The sequence below is a fragment of the Cololabis saira genome, chromosome 9 (genome assembly GCF_033807715.1).
Source record: "Cololabis saira isolate AMF1-May2022 chromosome 9, fColSai1.1, whole genome shotgun sequence".
Lineage (NCBI taxonomy): Eukaryota > Metazoa > Chordata > Actinopteri > Beloniformes > Belonidae > Cololabis > Cololabis saira.
In genome coordinates, this window is record NC_084595.1 from 34970218 (window position 1) to 34987830 (window position 17613).

At 41.0% G+C, this 17613-nt stretch overlaps 2 protein-coding genes across 3 annotated transcripts in view; one reads left to right on the top strand and one right to left on the bottom strand.

The window, feature by feature from the left end:
• Nucleotides 1–4603, top strand: part of ghra (growth hormone receptor a) — a 40765-nt gene extending 36162 nt beyond the window's left edge. For both annotated transcript variants that reach the window (XM_061729361.1, XM_061729362.1), the window contains exon 10: nucleotides 535–4603. In XM_061729361.1, coding sequence (XP_061585345.1) covers nucleotides 535–1288 — 754 coding nt within the window. In that variant the 3' untranslated portion in view covers nucleotides 1289–4603. The remainder of the gene's footprint in view (nucleotides 1–534) is intronic.
• Nucleotides 4604–9009: 4406 nt separating this feature from the next.
• Nucleotides 9010–12752, bottom strand: selenop (selenoprotein P). Its single transcript, XM_061729363.1, has 5 exons — nucleotides 12654–12752; nucleotides 11939–12169; nucleotides 11346–11558; nucleotides 11126–11243; nucleotides 9010–10627 (listed from the first exon to the last, which is right to left on the bottom strand). Exons 2-5 carry the CDS (start codon nucleotides 12139–12141, stop codon nucleotides 10010–10012), a joined length of 1152 nt encoding a protein of 383 aa, XP_061585347.1. The 5' UTR covers nucleotides 12142–12169; nucleotides 12654–12752; the 3' UTR covers nucleotides 9010–10009.
• Nucleotides 12753–17613: the final 4861 nt, after the last annotated feature.

The window sequence follows — 17613 nt, forward strand, 5'->3', positions numbered from 1 at the left end:
TACATTTAAATGAATGAATGAATGAATTATTAGTGTCACTGTCATCATAGTCACCCTATAATAATAATGATAACAAAGCCAGTATCAACCTCCTTATTACTACCATCCCATAATATTTTGGCCCCTTGAGAAACTCAGTGACTGTTCCTCCATCAGGTATTATGACAAAACCATCTTTTAGTTAGTTTAGTTAGTTAGTTTTATTTTGGTCCATTAGTCAATCAAAACATGCACCACAGTAAAGCTGGATATATAAATAAATGAACCAAAAAAGGTGTAGACTGAAGCCGTAGCTTATTTAATGCCTACCCTTTTTTACAATACATCACATCACAACAAATCAAAATAAAAAGTATTACACAGATCAATTACAACAAAAGCATGTGATATAGAGGATTTCTTTGTATATTGACTCAAATAAATGGCTTGAGTTTTTTCCACCTAAATCGTTCCACAAGATTTTGTTGTAAATATGCTGATTTTGTGTTGCTCCTCTAATCTTTTTTTTTATTTATTCTAATTCTTCTCCTCCAGCCAACCCAGTGATGACTCAGACCAGCCCAGCTGTTACGCTGCAGATCTACACGAACGAGACAACCAAATATGGATGGGCTCCCTGCTGCCGGGCCAGCCCGAAGACGGAGACCCCTCCCTGAACGCTGCAGAGCAAGCCCCGGCCTCGGAGAGAGGGGACAGACCCCTCATTCAAACCCAGACTGGAGTACCGCAGACTTGGGTCAACACAGACTTCTACGCCCAAGTCAGCAATGTCATGCCCTCTGGCGGGGTGGTGCTGTCCCCCGGTCAGCAGCTCAGAACCCAGGACGGCTCAACCTCCGAGAAGGAATCGCAAAAGAAGGGAAAACAAAGTGATGAAGGCGAGGAGAATGAGGACCGGAAGCCAAGAGAGCCTCAGTTTCAGCTGCTGGTGGTGGATGCAGAGGGAGGCGGCTACACCACTGAGAGCAACGCCCGGCAGATCGGCACTCCCCTCGACGCTCCCATGCCTGGGGAGGGATACCAAACCATCCAGCCAACACAGTCCAAACCTGCAGCCACCACAGATGCCAGTCAGTCGCCTTACATTCTCCCCGACTCCCCTCCCCCCCAGTTCCTTGCCCCTGTAGCAGACTACACGGTGGTGCAGGAGTTGGACACTCATCACAGTCTGCTCCTCAACCCGCCTCCTCGCCAATCCCCCCCTCCCTGCCTGCCCCAGCACCCTCTCAAAGCCCCTATGCCTATAGAGTACGTTACACCAGACCTGCTGGGGAACTTTTCTCCGTGAACTGACTCCAGAGCCGAACTGTAGGTGTAAGACATATTAAACAGGAAGTCCCTTGCAGTCGCCCCTACCTGATTCCTGCTACAAACCAAAAAACCTTGCAAACACACTGAGCGGATGAGCACGTGCAGCTGTCGGTTTTCAGTGGAAGCTCAGGGGGAGACAGGAAAACCTGCACAATGTACTCTAACTGTTTTCGATCCGCTAAATTATCATGATGAAGAAACAGCCAAAAGGCAACATCATTAACTAAATGCACAGTTTGCTCTCGTTGCCAACACCCATGCGTCCATGCATGATTGTCGTGAGTGCGCCTTTGATAAACTGCCTTAGATTGCATTACATCTGTGGCGAATTGTACTTAGAGCAATGACATTATTGAAGTCTTAATCTTGTTGCCGTACTGACCGGGGCGAGCACAAGCACGTCATGTTTATAACTGACTGACATGCTGATGCTGACAGCATTCGCCCTGCGAGATGATTGCCACTCACATTTCCAGTCTCATCATTTCATCTTATTAGTACCTCAGCATAGTTATATTTTTGTAAAAAAAAAAAAAGAAAAAGAAAAGAAAAAAACTATATGAAACACAGCTATGCAGATTCACATCTCTGGCTTTACTTTCTCAAAGCTGATCACGCCGTCATGAATACGTGGCCAAACCTGGACTATATGATATCAGAACATTGCATTTAACGGAAAAAACATTGGATACTTTCTTACAGAAATGAGAGGTCAGTGCAAGGACTTGCCAACAGGATCCCTGCTATCTCTTTCTCTAGCTTGAAAGGAAGTCTGGGAAATGGAGTTCTTTTTTTTTTTTTTTAATTTTGATTTTATTTTCACGTTGGCCGACCATAAAGTGTATCACAACTCTGCCTGAAAGGGATTGACTCACAGCTGGGAGTCAGTCTGTGCAAACTGTGCTGTATAGGCATGTGTAGGCAGCACCACCAGGTGTCTTGCTCAAAGGCATGTTGGCCCATACAGCTGCCACATGCCACACATCTTTTTTTGGTCAGGCTCTGTGAGTGGGAGGTGTATTCTTGTCATGTTGTGCTTTTATTGCAAGGACAGCAACTGGAACAAGTTGAAAGGCTGTGAACGTGTAAAATAAATGTACAGTAATTAGCCAACACTATATTATCTGCCACGAAAACACCATTTAAAAACCTGTGCCTACTATAGTGATATTTGGCTTACCTTTTCAGTGTTATGGTACTATGCTATGTGACTTGGATTTCTCCATTTATGCATTGCTGTAAAGATGAATCGGTTCAAATCCCTCATGTACAAATAAGCTATGACCGTAAAGCCCTGCACAAGCGCTTAGAGACACATGAATGCACGCGTATATATTCAAACACTGCATTAAAAAAAGTTGCCTTAATTACAAATTGTAAGTAATTTTGCCTTTTGTAAGCTGAAACCACAATCTAAGAATCTGAAATGTTAATCACAGTTTGACAGAGTTTCTCGTTTTGAGCTGATCCGGCTAGCAACATGTGTGTAATTAAGCATGGATGCCATACTTTTCTAAGAGTAACTCAATTCAGGGCATTTTTTATGCAAAAGTTGTTGCCTAATCAACTTATTTACCTGCATTAGCTTATATAAAAAAGTCTATCAGTTACTGCATAAGCCTTATATAATTATCTGTGTGAATTACACAAGATTCGATTCTCCTTATGTTTTTCTCCTTTGAATTATGTCATAAAGACCTCACAATATGCCACAAATCCAACAAAATAGGATATTGTGAACTAGACGTCAAAACGCTCATCTTTTATCGAATGTTTTGTGATGCGACACAACAGTTTTTATTCAGGGTCATGACTGAATCAAAGGTATTGTTATTGCATCAAGTCCTCTGCCTTCATATGAACTACTCACTGCGAACAAAACATAACGTCAAAAATAAAAAAATTTAAAAAAGAAACTCTTTCAGCTGGCGAATTATGCTGTTTCAGCATAATTCATAAAAAGACCAATAACTTGGAGGGAATACTTTAGGTTTTGTATCAGACAATCCCGTAAGAAAGAGAGGCAAAGCAAGAGCCATAGAAAGACAGTTTTGATATGTGAACCAGATACAAATGTGCCATTTTTTTCTCTCTGTCTCTCTTTTATCTTTGAAAGGGAAAAAAAGGGAAAAAAAAAAAACAAACCGCTCTGTTGCTGCTGCCCTGTGCAGACGATACCAGCAAGTTAATGCTGTTGCAGAAATGTCTTAATATATTCACTAGTGCTGTAAAAAAGAAAAAAAAAGATCATAAGTGTATATTTTTATGTCATTGTTACGAGTCACAGTGTATTTGCTGCTTGTTACAGGCGTATTTCCTACGCTCAGCCTCACTGTGGTGGGAAGGGCTCAGTCGAGAGACCACAACCGTCACACAACATGCAAGTTCTATGCGACCGATCATTTTAAAACAACACTAGACAAACGGGTACATCGGGGATTCGGTTCAGTTATTTTTTCCGCTTAACTGTTATATTGCAAAATGAAATTCAGACACAATGTTCACGCCCACCCACGGATCCCAGAATGCTTTTAATGTTTTTGAAGGAAGATCAGACAATGGAGCAAAGCATTGTCTAGACTCTGTTTCAGTTGTACAGCGGTGAATGTGAATGTGTAACTGGAATATGGGATGTGATTACAAAAGTGAGAAATTACAGTGTTTGTGATGGTGACAGTTTGACAGATAAATTGGGAGGTGTGCTTTATTTTTCTTCAAGCTTACTGTACAGATGTTTACTATATTGAGTTGGGTTTTTTTTTTTTGCCACTTCACTGCACCCATTTATAATGTAAAAAAAAAAGTGTTTTTGAAGCCTATAAATGTTGAAGACACTTTAGAGGAAGCACTTTGTACACATACAGTATATATGTGATGTTTAAGATAGTATTCAGATTTTGTATTTTTGACTAAATCAAGTTTGTGATTTACATGTTACTATAAAGCAGCATCATGTTTTCCAGCTAGCACAGTAACCAGACAGGGAGGAACCATCAATATGAATAAGCTTTAGATCTGGTCAACCGAGTTTGTGTTTATCAAACATATTTTATGGTAACAGATTGTTAGAATTATGTACTATAATGGAGTATTTGATGTTTACTAGAGACTTTATGGATAGTTAAAGCAGATAGATCATATATGAAGTCATATCAAAATATAAGTGGGGTGAATTAGTTATATTGTCACTCTGCATTCTTACTTTTTTCCCTTTTATGTGATTTCAGTCTTTCTTTTTATTGAGAAGAGCATCATGAGGTTGAGTTCTTTATGATGACGTGTTTTTGCGTGCAACCGCTTTTTTTTTTTTTTTTTTTTTTTGTTTTTTTTTTGCAAGAGTGGCTTTGGTTGCTTGCGTCTTGAGGTTATCTCGGTGGAATTTTTGCCGGTCGATGCTCTTTATCAGACAAAGAAAAGGAGCCCTGCATTTTTCAGCTTGTTAAAGAAATTTAATTCTTGACTTGCATGCAGCCTGCCTTTTTTATGATGTTCAGTGGCTTCACTCTATTACCTTCTTCTCATGTGTGACGCCTTCGCCGCCGTGTGTCATCCAGGCTCGTAAAACTAGAAATGCTCCACATGCCACACTCGGAAATATCTGCATCGTAGTGTCAAATGTGAAATATATCAGCCTGCATTGGCTCCGGCCATTAACAGGGCTGTTTTTCATGTTGAACCCCTCTGTCCTCAGAGCCACTGTGCTTCTCTAATGGCTGCTGCTTTGCTTTAGGCCAAGAACTGTGTTGATCTGTAATGATTTGTTATTGTTCTCTTGCCATTGAGCCTTTCTTGTGTTGTGTATGTGATCGATAAGCTCTTAACAATTTACACAATAAATACACAGAATCTTCTGAATTGTTTTTGTCTGTGTTGGGTTTATAAAAGAAAGAAAACATGCTTTGAAAGCAGTTTCTCGGGCCTCATCTTATCTCATTGCTCCCCTCCAACCTGCTCACCGTAAATCAAAGCCATTACGTAATTTTCTAATCTAATGCTAGAGTTAGGAAGTGCAAACGTAAGCTAAAGCAAACTGGATTTCCCATGATTATCAGGATCATTTTTACCGATTATTGACTATTTAATCCATTCTGAGATGCAATTTGCTCTACCCTTCCCAGTAGCTCTTTAACTCACTTTCAAATGGGTTATTGAAAGTACATGTGCAGCGCGGTGCTCGAACATTAGCTCAGACTATCCTTCAGCAGCAACAAAGTATGTTCATGAAGAAAACTCTCAGTCCACTGTGGTTTGGTTAAACAGGTTAAAGTGGATTGCGTGTATACGTGTACAGTAAGAGAGGAGGGAAGAAATAGAAATCACATACGTGTGTGTGTGCCGTGATTGTTGGGTGGAGAATCGGCACTTGTTTGTGACCCTCACAGAGGAACTCTGTGTGAATGAGTTCACATGCATGTGATTCTGTCCTCCCGCTGCTGCCGGAGTAAGCGGGGAGAAGGAAACGACTGCAGAAACAGTTGTGCATCAAGGGGAAAGCATATTGGACAATTAAGACAGGGGCTGTGTACTGCGCTGTGTGGGGCTGATTGAATCACTGAGACAGCCACTCACAGCTCTTTGTCTCAGGACATTGCTGGTAATTACCCATAAGTCACTGTTCCCCTGTATTGGATCTTCAGCCCAATTACGCCCACACAAGCTGTCCACCTCAGCCTCATTTATTACCTCTGCTTGCTTGTTGACCTTTTCAGACACACAGTCCGTCAGGCCATTTAGCTACATAACACCCAGCAGAGAATGTTGCACTTTGAATGTTGAAGCTATAGAGCTGTGGACCGACATCGTTACATCATGGATCAATTAGCTCCCGATCCTCCTCCTGTTGATGCCACATTAGATGATGGTTCTTGCATTTCTTGAGTTTTTCTGAGTTCTTCTTTGGCTGCTGTGCTCTCTTCTGTTTCTGTAAAGTTTGCTTTACTTCCTATTTTAGTTTGAAAGTCTGATTCCTTGTGTGGGGAATTTTGGCTTGACTTTTTTGTTCTTTGATTTCTCCTGATTGATCACACGTGTCTTGTCAGTACTTGGGAGCTGTAGCGGAGCAGGCGGGGGGGCAGGGGGGGCGGCCGCCCCGGGCCCACTGCTCCGGGGGGGCCCACTCCGAAGAAGGAAAAAAAAAAAAGTGTTCTGAATAAAATAAGGAAAGTTGGACTGTATAACACTTGCGTTCATAAGGATAAAGTTGTTTAAAAAATAAAAATGAAACAAATAGTCCCTTCTCCCCGTGTGTCTCTGCCTGTCATGCACGGGTTCGCAGACGCATCTGTTTAAGGCTGATTTACGGTTCCGCGTTACAACAACACAGAACCTACGGCGTAGGGTGCGCGTCGTCGCGTACACTACGCCGTAGCAATGCGTCGAGCCAGTTGTCGCATCAGAGCCTAAACTCATGCTGAGTTTCAGCAGCTGAAGTTGATTAAAAACTGTCTCCGGGCTGCATGGATGGGGCCAGACTATCAAACCTCACCTTGCTCTCAATCCAGAGGGACATCGCCGTTGATGAGAGCAAGTTTATTGTGACCAAAAAGACGAGTCATTAAGAAATCCAGTGCTGCGGTTGAGGTTGCCACATCTGACAGGTTCCAGCCCAAATGCAACGTAAAACCCACTGAAATAATGAAAAACCAGCCCGAATCTTACATTCTCTTGTTAAAACCATAAATTATTAAATTCGTAATACCTACATTTCATCTTCACATTACTAAATAACCCAAAAAAAAGTTCAGGCTCCAAACAAAAACTACAATAAAATGGAGCAGATTAAAGCAAATATATCAGTGAGTTTATTGTGTAAGTTTCTACTTTTCTCTGCCATAATGGAAACTTTTTTTTGTTAATAATTTCTCCTAAATATTTAGTAAAACCCAGGAAAAGCAGCCCAAATATATATATTTTTTAGCCCAATTGGGCTGAAACCTGCCCAACCTGGCAACCTCACCTTGCTCTCAATCCAGAGGGACTTCGCCGTTGATAAGAGCAAATAAGGTGAAGAACCGGCTGATGAGATAAAAAAGTCGAAATTATGAGATAGAAAGTCGAAATGATGACTTTTTCTCATAATTATGACTTACCGTGGGGATATTTTTATTTTTAAGGCTAAGATTTCATCTTATTTTTTTCTTTTACTGGCGGAAATGAGCTTCCATAGACATCACTGGATGTCATTAGATTTTTATCTCCAGTTTGATAGTTATATCTTAAAGTCTGCATTAGGCTTATAATTAGGTTTGACATAATGACTGGTAAATCCATGGTGCTGAAACCTCATTTGAATGGTTCTGACCGTGTCGCTGCTGCTGTTGGAATTGCGGTTGGTTGGGCCTGATCTGTGGCATTTTTAGCGATTATGTTCTAACGGGGATGTTTAGGCCACAAGGGCCCATCTAGAATGCTTCGCCCCCCCTAGGCTGGGACCCCTGCTCCGCCCCTGCTTGGGAGTATATATTATCTTGTCTACTCTTTTTTTCCTGCCACTCTGTCCAACTTGCTGGTCTATTAGCTTACACTTGCTCTGTAGCTGCCTTTGTCAGTGACTATGTTTACATGCAGTCAAAATTCGGGTTATTGCTAATATTCCGGTTACTGAACAAACAGGGTTATCCTTGTATACATGGTGATTAATCATTCGGGATATCCCGATCAAACCAAAGATGCGCAGAGAACGTGATGACGCAATTGGCGTAATTTCCACTTCTTCTTCCTGTATCCAAATTCAAAACAAATGCTGCTTCGCGCAACTTTTCGCTCACCTTCTTGTAAATCTCACTATCCCCGTACTTTCTACCGTCTACAAATGCCAAAATGTTCATATCCTTCCTTACATTTATAAAATGATTAGTCTCCTCCTCACTCCAAAAGTGTGGCGTGGTCTTGCGTTTCTCCGTGTTTATAAAAACGTCCTGGACTCAAAAGACCAGGATTACTTGTGAACAGAGCATGAGCAGAAAACAAATTCCTGTTCCGTTTGATCGGGATATTCCGTTGGCGTTTATATGACCGAATATTCAGATTTTAAAAGGAGTAACCCAGGGGTCATATTCGGGTTTTTAAAAAGAATATGAGCAAATTCGGGTTATTCAAAGGGGTTATTGGTGTTTACATGGCCATGCAAATTCGGGTTATTGTCAATATTCAGGTTTTAAAAGGGTTACTGAGTGCATGGAAACGCAGTCACTGAGGTTTTGAGTTTTGTTTCTTTTCACACAGCCCGTGCAGGCCTTTTTTTTTTAAAGATAGGCATTCATTCCTCAGACAGTTAGGAAAAGCTAATGTATTAATAACCACTATATTTAGAAATAAAATAATTGACATCTTTGTACATGGATGACAGGAAACTGAAAAGAACTCTTGAGGTTGAATTGAATTGTGACTCTTCCTAATAATCTCAATTTAAGGAGCACTTAAATGTAATTTGTGTGCAAATGTAGTTAGAACATATGAGGTCAGTGAAGAGGCCACACAGTCGGAAGGAGGTTCAGTCCTTCATTGCCGTCTGTTGACGTACATACTGCGTGTGTATGTGTAGTACAGGAGCAGAATCTTTTGTTGCTAAAGCATTTATTTGTGTACGTATATATGTGTATGCATATATATATATATATATATATATATATATATATATATATATATATATATATATATATATATATATATCTCAATAAGAAGGAACAAGAACATACATTTAAGTACTCGCAATTAAACCATCTTTATTAGACTAACAGTTTCCAAGTTCAACTCTCAACGTAGCACAAGCTCTGTGTGTGCATCAAGTTTTCTGGGTGATTTTCATCTTCCCCCCGAAACCATCATTAAGTACAGAGGCGTGTATTCCAGCAGTCATTCATTGCTTCTCTCTCATTTCCCTTCACTCCTTTCCCGAACAATAGAAACTTATTTTCAAAAAGAAAAAAAAAAGCCTTGGATAAATGTATGCTATATAGACAGTCAGTGCAGATACTTGGTGAACGCAATAAATTTAAAATGTCTCTGTGGCAATGAAGAGTCCCACAGGAAATAGGTCAAAGCTGGTAAATTCTTGCATATCGTTGAGTACAAAGACAAAAAGACTTTTTTTATTTCACTATGACTCTGCTGTTATGTGCGAAAGACTAATTCCAAAGCATGACTTCCAGACGTGATATTGACGTTCCCTAAAAATAAAAGGTGCATCTACCATAATCTTCTCTTATTCCTCGTAAATATATCTACTTCAATTTTTTTTTTTAGCTCTGAATTGTTTTAAGTGTTTGCCCTGTTCTTGTAGTGCCTTCTCCGTTCTCTCCTGCCTGACATCGTCCAGACGCCACTAGAGCATAGTTTCTGCGTCTGGTTTCATAAAGGACGGTGAGAACAAACTGGAAGAGGCAATCTATGAACATGACAACCACATGGACTCCTGAGATAAGAGGAGAGCAACTCATGGACATGGACCCACGTTGAAACACATTCTTTAAAGTTCAACAGTATGAATAATAAGCTGGCATCCAATGCTTCAGCTGTTGTATTTATTTATCTTATGTATATTTTTCTAAAGCGATTCATCTATTCAACATCCCTGCTGTCCAGGTTGCCCATCCTCCGCTCCCAGGGTAATACTAGTTGGTAAAAAGGGTTGGTGGCTGGCAGGAGTCCCAGCTTACAGCTGTTCTCATGCTCAGCTCACAACCCCGGGGGGTCAGGTTCACCCGTTTGGCTGAGGCTGCTGTCAAGCAGCAGGAGGCAAGCGTCACTGTCAGGTCTCCCTAACATCACCGGACGCTTCCCCCGTCAGTCCGTGTCACTGTCAGGAGGCGGGCAACGCCTCGTCACAGTGTCAGAGACCGCGTGGCTGCTCGCTGCCCGCATCGCCAAACAACCTGCGTCAGTGTCAGCATCAGCTGGCCCGGGGAGAGGCTTCTCCGTCAGAGACGGCCGTCCCCCGTCAGCTGTACACTGAGTTTCACCTCTTCTTTCCCGATACTCAAGGCCTAACAGGGGCTTGGACGGCCTCCTGTGGCAGCTGGTGTACTTGCACTGCTTGCTGCATGTGATGTGAGCCCGCATCGAGGCGGTCGTGTTCCTGTGGTCTAACACCCTGTTGACTCTGTCCACGGTCAGAGCCATGGGAACCGCCATCGTGGTTTCCACCCTGATGACCGTGACCGTGGCCAGAGCCGTGATGGCCGTGATGGCCGTTATGACCATTATGACCATGGCCATGATGGTGACTGTGATGATCTTCATTCCCTACGGCTGGAGTTCCTTCTGCATTGGGCTGTGCATTCGCTCCCGCTTTGCACTCCTCAGGGGTCTCAGCACTCTGTATGAAAAAAGAGACCAAACCAGAAGAGGTTTTAATATTCAGGATACCTAAATGTAGGGCTGTGCGATTAATCGATTTTAAATCTAAATCGGATTTATTAATCAAAATCGATGTTAAAAAAGGAAAATCGGAAAATCGATTTTCCTTTTTTGCAGCTGGCTGCATTACAGACAGAGCTCGTCTAGTCATCTTTGTTTGGGCAAGAAAATTGTAAATGAGGATTTACAGTATCTTTCAATTGCACTTCATTCCCAATAGGGAAATTTGTTTGCTATTTTTCTTTAAAAATAAAGATAAAATATTTGAAACAATTTATTCCATTGTCTTTTGTAGTTTTACCAAAAAAATTGAAATCGAAATCGAAAATCGGGTTTTCAGAGAAATAAATCGGGATTTTATTTTTGTCCAAAATCGCCCAGCCCTACCTAAATGTATTTATTTGACTAATTTGTGTTCGTTTTTAACTCATTATTAACAAAAGGATATGGTGTATACCTCATGCGAGCAGTCTCCACATATGCGGTTGCAGTAGGTATCTTTGATTGCACCCTCAATGTGACCATGACCAATGATGGAGTATGGAAGAGAAATGTGATGGGTGAGACGGCCGCATCTGATGGTAAACAGACAGGGAGAAAGAGGTAAATACAGTAGTCATACTAAAACATGGATTCATTATCTTCCCTGTAAAAAGTAACTAAGAAACAAAACAAACCTGTCATAGATGAGGAAGTCGTCTTTCTCTCCATTTAGTGTCTGCCAAACATCCTTCAGTGGGTCGACTTGTTTGTACAGAACGATGTTCTCTGAAAGTTTCTGCGTCAACAAGGGGTGCAGGCGCTGTGCTTCCTCCCCCTGGTGGTTGATAACCATGTAAACCACATCTTTCAGACCCCGAGTCTCCAGCATCTGGCGCAGGCCATCCATTCTATGTGAAGATGAATCATAGATCATGATGTTGAGCATGCTTTCAATGCTGTATATATATATATATGTATGTATATATATATATATATATATATATATATATATATATATATATATATATATATATATATATATATATATATATATATATATATATATATATATATATATATATAGTTTAAATGACATTCATGTATGAAAAGGATACACCTCTTGAAAAGTAAGCTCATTTTGTTTAAGAAAGGACATACAAATATGACTGTTTTATTTTACTGAAGTTTAGTTTCCACAGGGTTGATGCAATGGGATGTCATCTTTTTTTCTTTTTTTTTCCCCTGAATAACCAAAAGTATTGTGTATTAAACAGATGTTGTCCCATACCTGGAAGCCTGCACCAAGCAGAACAGTCAGCTAGCCTGCAGAAGGGCCACCACCGTGACCCGGCCCATCGCCCCCTTCATGGGCTCCACCTCCCCTATCTGCCAGGGAGGGGCCGGCTGACACCGAGGCCCGCCCCCGTCACTCTCTGCCCCCCCGCCATGGAGCAGGCAGAGAGTCAGGAGCAGGCTGAGGCCCGCCCACATCTCTGCAGCGCCTCCTCACTGCCCCGATCTGCAGAGCACAGGGAGCAATGGACAGTGGGAGAGGTCGAAAACAGGAAACAAGAAAAGTTATTATTTTCAGCAGATACAAGTGTCCACACTTGGACAAATAAGGTCACATAAGGGCTATCGTTTCAGCTACAAGTTGTCTCCAGTAATTAACTACTCCTATGCAAGTTTAACCTCAAATGGTTAATAAAATTGGAAAAAAAATAAGCATACAGAGGTGCTGAAAGCAAAAACTATTTTCTTACTGTGTTACTGCATGCATGAAAAATAACAGTTTATTGGTGCAAAAAAAGGTTCAGTAAAGTGATAAACTGATGACGAAATTGTGTTCTTAACAACTGTACTGTATTACGCAATAAGCTGGCATCCTTTTTCCTACAGTTTATTCATTTATGTATCGTCATATAGTCATTTCAAACGTTGCATGATGTGTTTTAATCCAGTTTTATCTCACTTGACAAAATGAAAATAATTGTGGCACTCACCCTTTGGTAAAAGTTTCCTTCCTTTGGCTCAGCTCTGCTTCGATACAACTCCTTGAACAAAAACAAGCCTCTCCCTCCATGGCTCCCCCTTTTTATACTCTCCCTGTTGTTGTTCTATCTGGAAGAAGGACAAAGTTCACTTGCAGCTGTATGCTGATGGCTACACTTTTTTCTCAAGTTAAAAAAGTTACAGAGCATAAAATTCCTGTTGTTGACAGGTTTCTGTGATGGAAACAGTTTCGCAGCAACAAGAAATTTGGCAAATTCCTAATCGTATTAGGAGGAAGGAGCAACTGACCGACTGAAGGCATGTCAGGTTTGGAGATAGTGAAAGTATTACCATCCTGAATCAAACTGCTTCTACATTTCAGGTTTGATGATGAATGAGAAAACTTGAAAACTATCTGCAATTCTGTTTCAAACTTTCTGCAGAAGAAGAGAACTGGACAGTGAAGAGGGTGGTTCTCACAACATGCTTCTGCAAGGTCTGCATAAAAAAGCTAAAAAACATTCATGCAATATCTACGAGTAGTGTTTTTTCACCTGATCTGGGACTCAATCCTCCAGTCTAATATACCCAGACCCTCAAAATAAGACTTTACAGTAATGAATATGGGAAAGAAAGGCCAAACAAACTATACTGCAGGTGTCAAGGCCAAGATCATTTTACATTATTCAAGGAATCGCGAAATATGGAGACTGAATACATTTATTTCAAAAAAAGAAGGGAAAAAAGCAAGAGCTTTTTGTGCAGGGACTTCAAGATAAAGTCAGATGAATTAACAAATCATTCACAGACACTGTACTTCTTGTTGTAACTTAACATCAGTCTTTAAATAAAGGTTAGCAAAGCATAACTCAGTGTTACATGGAGGCTAAAAACGTAATCATTTATAGATTAGATAATATGAACAGTGTCAGTGTTCAGTCAGGTGATGTTATCTGCCTGCAGTTTAAGGACGTGCAGCAGGGAGAAATCTGTGGCACTCTTAGGAGATTTGTCTAGTCAAAGGTCTGTGTTGTTTTAACAAGACAAGAAAATATGAAGTTCCACTTACACTTTGAGGATATACGTTTTTTTTTGTGAAGCCATGGCAAACGGCACGGCACAGTCTAATATCAGTCTAATACAATAACTATGTGAATGTCAGTAGGGCTGGTGAGTTTAAGACTGCATTTTTAGTTCTGCTTGAACACAGAGCACATGTGTTTTTATCGACTCACTGTTATCAGGTGTAACATTGATGATAAGATTGATAATGATTTGAGACTGTACTGAGGACAGACAGAACAGTGCTTTTCCTGTTGCTTGTACAATACAAAATAGAGTATCCAACAGGAACCACGTAACACTCAAGAGGCAGAGGCTAAGGAGGGGCAGGCTGTGGTATATCAGTCTGGTAAAGTAATCAAGTACTGCAGACATGTGGAACAAAAATGGTTTCCAGTGTCTGTGAACATCACCCGATCACTTTGGTAAGATATGAACACTTCATTGCAGCTGTTAGCTGATACAGCAGAGCATGACATGACCGAGAGAGCGTCCCAATGCCTCTAGATTACTTCATGACCCAGTGTTAATTATTTACAGCATCTACCACTGTGGTGAATTCCTCTTTTTGAGGACATTTTGACCTTCATCTTAAGATGCCTAAACTTAAAGAGGTTTCAAGTGAAATAAAAACTACTATCTGCAAGAAGTGACAGAGCCAGAATATGTGTGTAGGGGCGACCATGCTGAGATTATCATTCTCATTCTGCTGGCAAATAAACTGAGCTCTCAATATTATGTTTCCTAGGAAGTACATAGCTGTATCGGATCAATATTTAACTTTTTGGGTCATTTGTATTCATAGATAAAGGCATGACCGCTACGTCGAAAAGATGCATAAAATTAACCATGCTTGGTTAACGTGGGCTACGTCCACATTAACAGAGCCACAGCTACATTTGCATTTTAACTCTGTGTTGGAAAAGATATCTGTCCACGATACAAACCTGTAAACAGGTATCCATGCTCACAGGTGAAAACAGACTGAGCACTCTGCTTAGTGTGTTTGTATAGGTTGCAGTAGTATTAAATGTCAGCTTCAGCTGCATAAAAGCTGATACCGAGGTTGTTGTTTACACTGTTGTTAAAGCAGCACAAAATAACTCATCATTTGTAGCTCAGGGACTTTCTTCAGTCTCTTACTTGCCATCATGTCCCCTGTAGCTCTGTGATCCAGTTTCATCCTTGTTGCAAGGGACCACTGGGCCAAGAGTCCAACGTTACTTTGGCCTGACCTAGACTGATATATTTATCATGAAAAAAAGTATTTCATGCTGCTTTAAGGCCTGTCTGTGTATTATCATCCAACAATGGTTACATGGGTTTACAATAAACATGGAGCAATTTGCCTTACTGAATTGTTGATAGAAGTGGTAGGCGTTTTAGATAAAAATAATAGCATGACCAAGAAAAATGTGTATATGAGCACCTTACTTGATCCTCCCTTTTGTTTTTATGGGGTTTTAATAACAAGACTTTCAAGTTGAAGCTCCAGATATATTTCATAAACAGACTTATGAAGGACTTCAATGTGTCGGCCATGGACATCCCTGGCCACTGTTTGTCTCTGCCCCTGAGTAAATGACTAAAAGGTGGCAGGGCCAATTTTTCTGAAAGCAATCTCAGTTAAAATAATTCAGAGAAAGCCCCCCCCCCCCCCCCCCCCCCCCCCCCCCCACACACACACACACACACACACATATACATATACATTTAGTCAGCCACCAATTGTGCAAGTTCTCCCACTTAAAAAGATGAGAGAGGGCTGTAATTTTCCTCATAGGTAACTTCAACTATGACAGACAGAATGGGGGGAATGGGGATTTTTACTGAAGGAATTGGTAAATTCCTGGGTAAAATAAGTATTTGGTCACCTACAGACAAGCAAGATTTCTGTCTTTCATAGACCTGTAACCTGTAACTCTTTAAGAGGCTCCTCTGTCCTCCACTCGTTACCTGTATATATCTGTGTATATGGCATCTGTTTTAACTGGTTATCAGTATAAAAGACACCTGTCCACAACCTGAAACAGTCACACTCCAAACTCCACTATGGCCAAGACCAAAGAGCTGTCAAAGGACAGAGAAATTAAATTGTAGACCTGCACCAGGCTGGAAAGACTGAACCTGCAATAGGTAAGCAGCTTGGTGTGAAGAAATCAACTGTGGGAGCAATTATTAGAAAATGGAATAAATACAAGACCACTGATAATCTCCCTCGATCTGGGGCTCCACGCAAGATCTCACCCCGGGGGGTAAAAATGATCACAAGAACGGTGAGTAAAGATCCCAGAAACACACGGGGGACCTAATGAATGACCTGCAGAGAGCTGGGACCAAAGTAACAAAGGAACCATCAGTAACACACTATGCTGTCCCACTTGGGACTCAGATCCTGCAGTGCCAGATGTGTCCAGGCCCATCTGAAGTTTGCTAGAGAGCATTTGGATGACGCATGAGAGGATGTTTTTCTGCAAAGGGACCAGGACGACTGATCCGTGTAAGGGAAAGAATGAATGGGGCCATGTATTGTGAGATTTTGAGTGAAAACCTCCTTCCATCAGCAGCATTGAAGATGAAACGTGGGTCTTTCAGCATGACAATGATCCGAAACACATTGCAAGGGCAATGAAGGAGTGGCTTCGTAAGAAACATTTCAAGGTCTTGGAGTGGCCTAGCCAGTCTCCAGATCTCAACCCCATAGAAAATCTTTGGAGGGAGTTGAAAGTCTGTGTTGCCCGGCGACAGCCCCAAAACATCTCTGCTCTAGAGGAGATCTGCATGGAGGAATGGGCCAAAATACCAGCAACAGTGTAGTGAAGATTTACAGAAAATGTTTGACCTCTGTCATTGCCAACAAAGGGTATATAACAAATTATTGAGATAAACTTTTGTTATTGACCAAATACTTATTTTCCACTATAATTTGCAAATACATTCTTCAAAAATCAGACAATGTGATTTTCTGGATTTTCTTTTTTCCATTTCGTCTCTCAGAATTGAAGTGTAACTGTGATGAAAATGACAGGCCTCTCTTATCTTTTTAAGTGGGAGAACTTGCACAACTGGTGCCTGAGTAAATACTTTTATGCCCCACTGTATATGTGTGTGTGTGTGTGTGTGTGTGTGTGTGTGTGTGTGTGTGTGTGTGTGTGTGTGTGTGTGTGTGTGTGTGTGTGTGTGTGTGTGTGTGATTGTGTGTGTGTGTTGTATGAATTGAACTTTCATCTACATGTATTCATGTAAGACTATCTAAAAGTTGAAAACTTCACTCTGCATGTCGAGACAAAACCCAAGTCATGTAGTTCAAAGAACTCAATACACCTCATACATCAGGACCTTTGGCCCTGCCAGGTCACAAGTGAGTTATCTGACACTTGGTTGGACTCAATATCTTCAGTGGTGTATCATAGCATGTAATACACAATGTTGAGGAAAATGTCAAATACTTTTCTTGTAATGATTCCTTCTGATATGTGATTTCTGATTTTTTTTTTTTTTTTTGCATCAGCCAAATCTTTTTTTTTCCAAATTCTTCCATACAGACAGATGGAAGCAAGCACTGGGATAGTCAGATGGTGGGTCTGCAGGTCAGCATGCAGCTCTGAAGCTCTGGCCTGCAAACATGAGCAGAAGAGGCAGAGGGTGCACACCAGCACAACCAACTACAAAAATAATGAAGAACAGTTACATCAGGGGAATAAGTTGTCAATGTTACAACTGGATTTTTTATTTTTTTTAAATTTTTTTTAGGTAGGCTATTTGTGATTATTAGTTTGACCCATACCTGTCAACTCCCCCCATTTGGCCGGGGAACTACCGTATTCTGCCCCTCTTTCCCGCCGTCCTCCCGTAAATTTCCCGTTTTATAATATAATAATTTTTAAACTACAAACTGAATTGTCACTA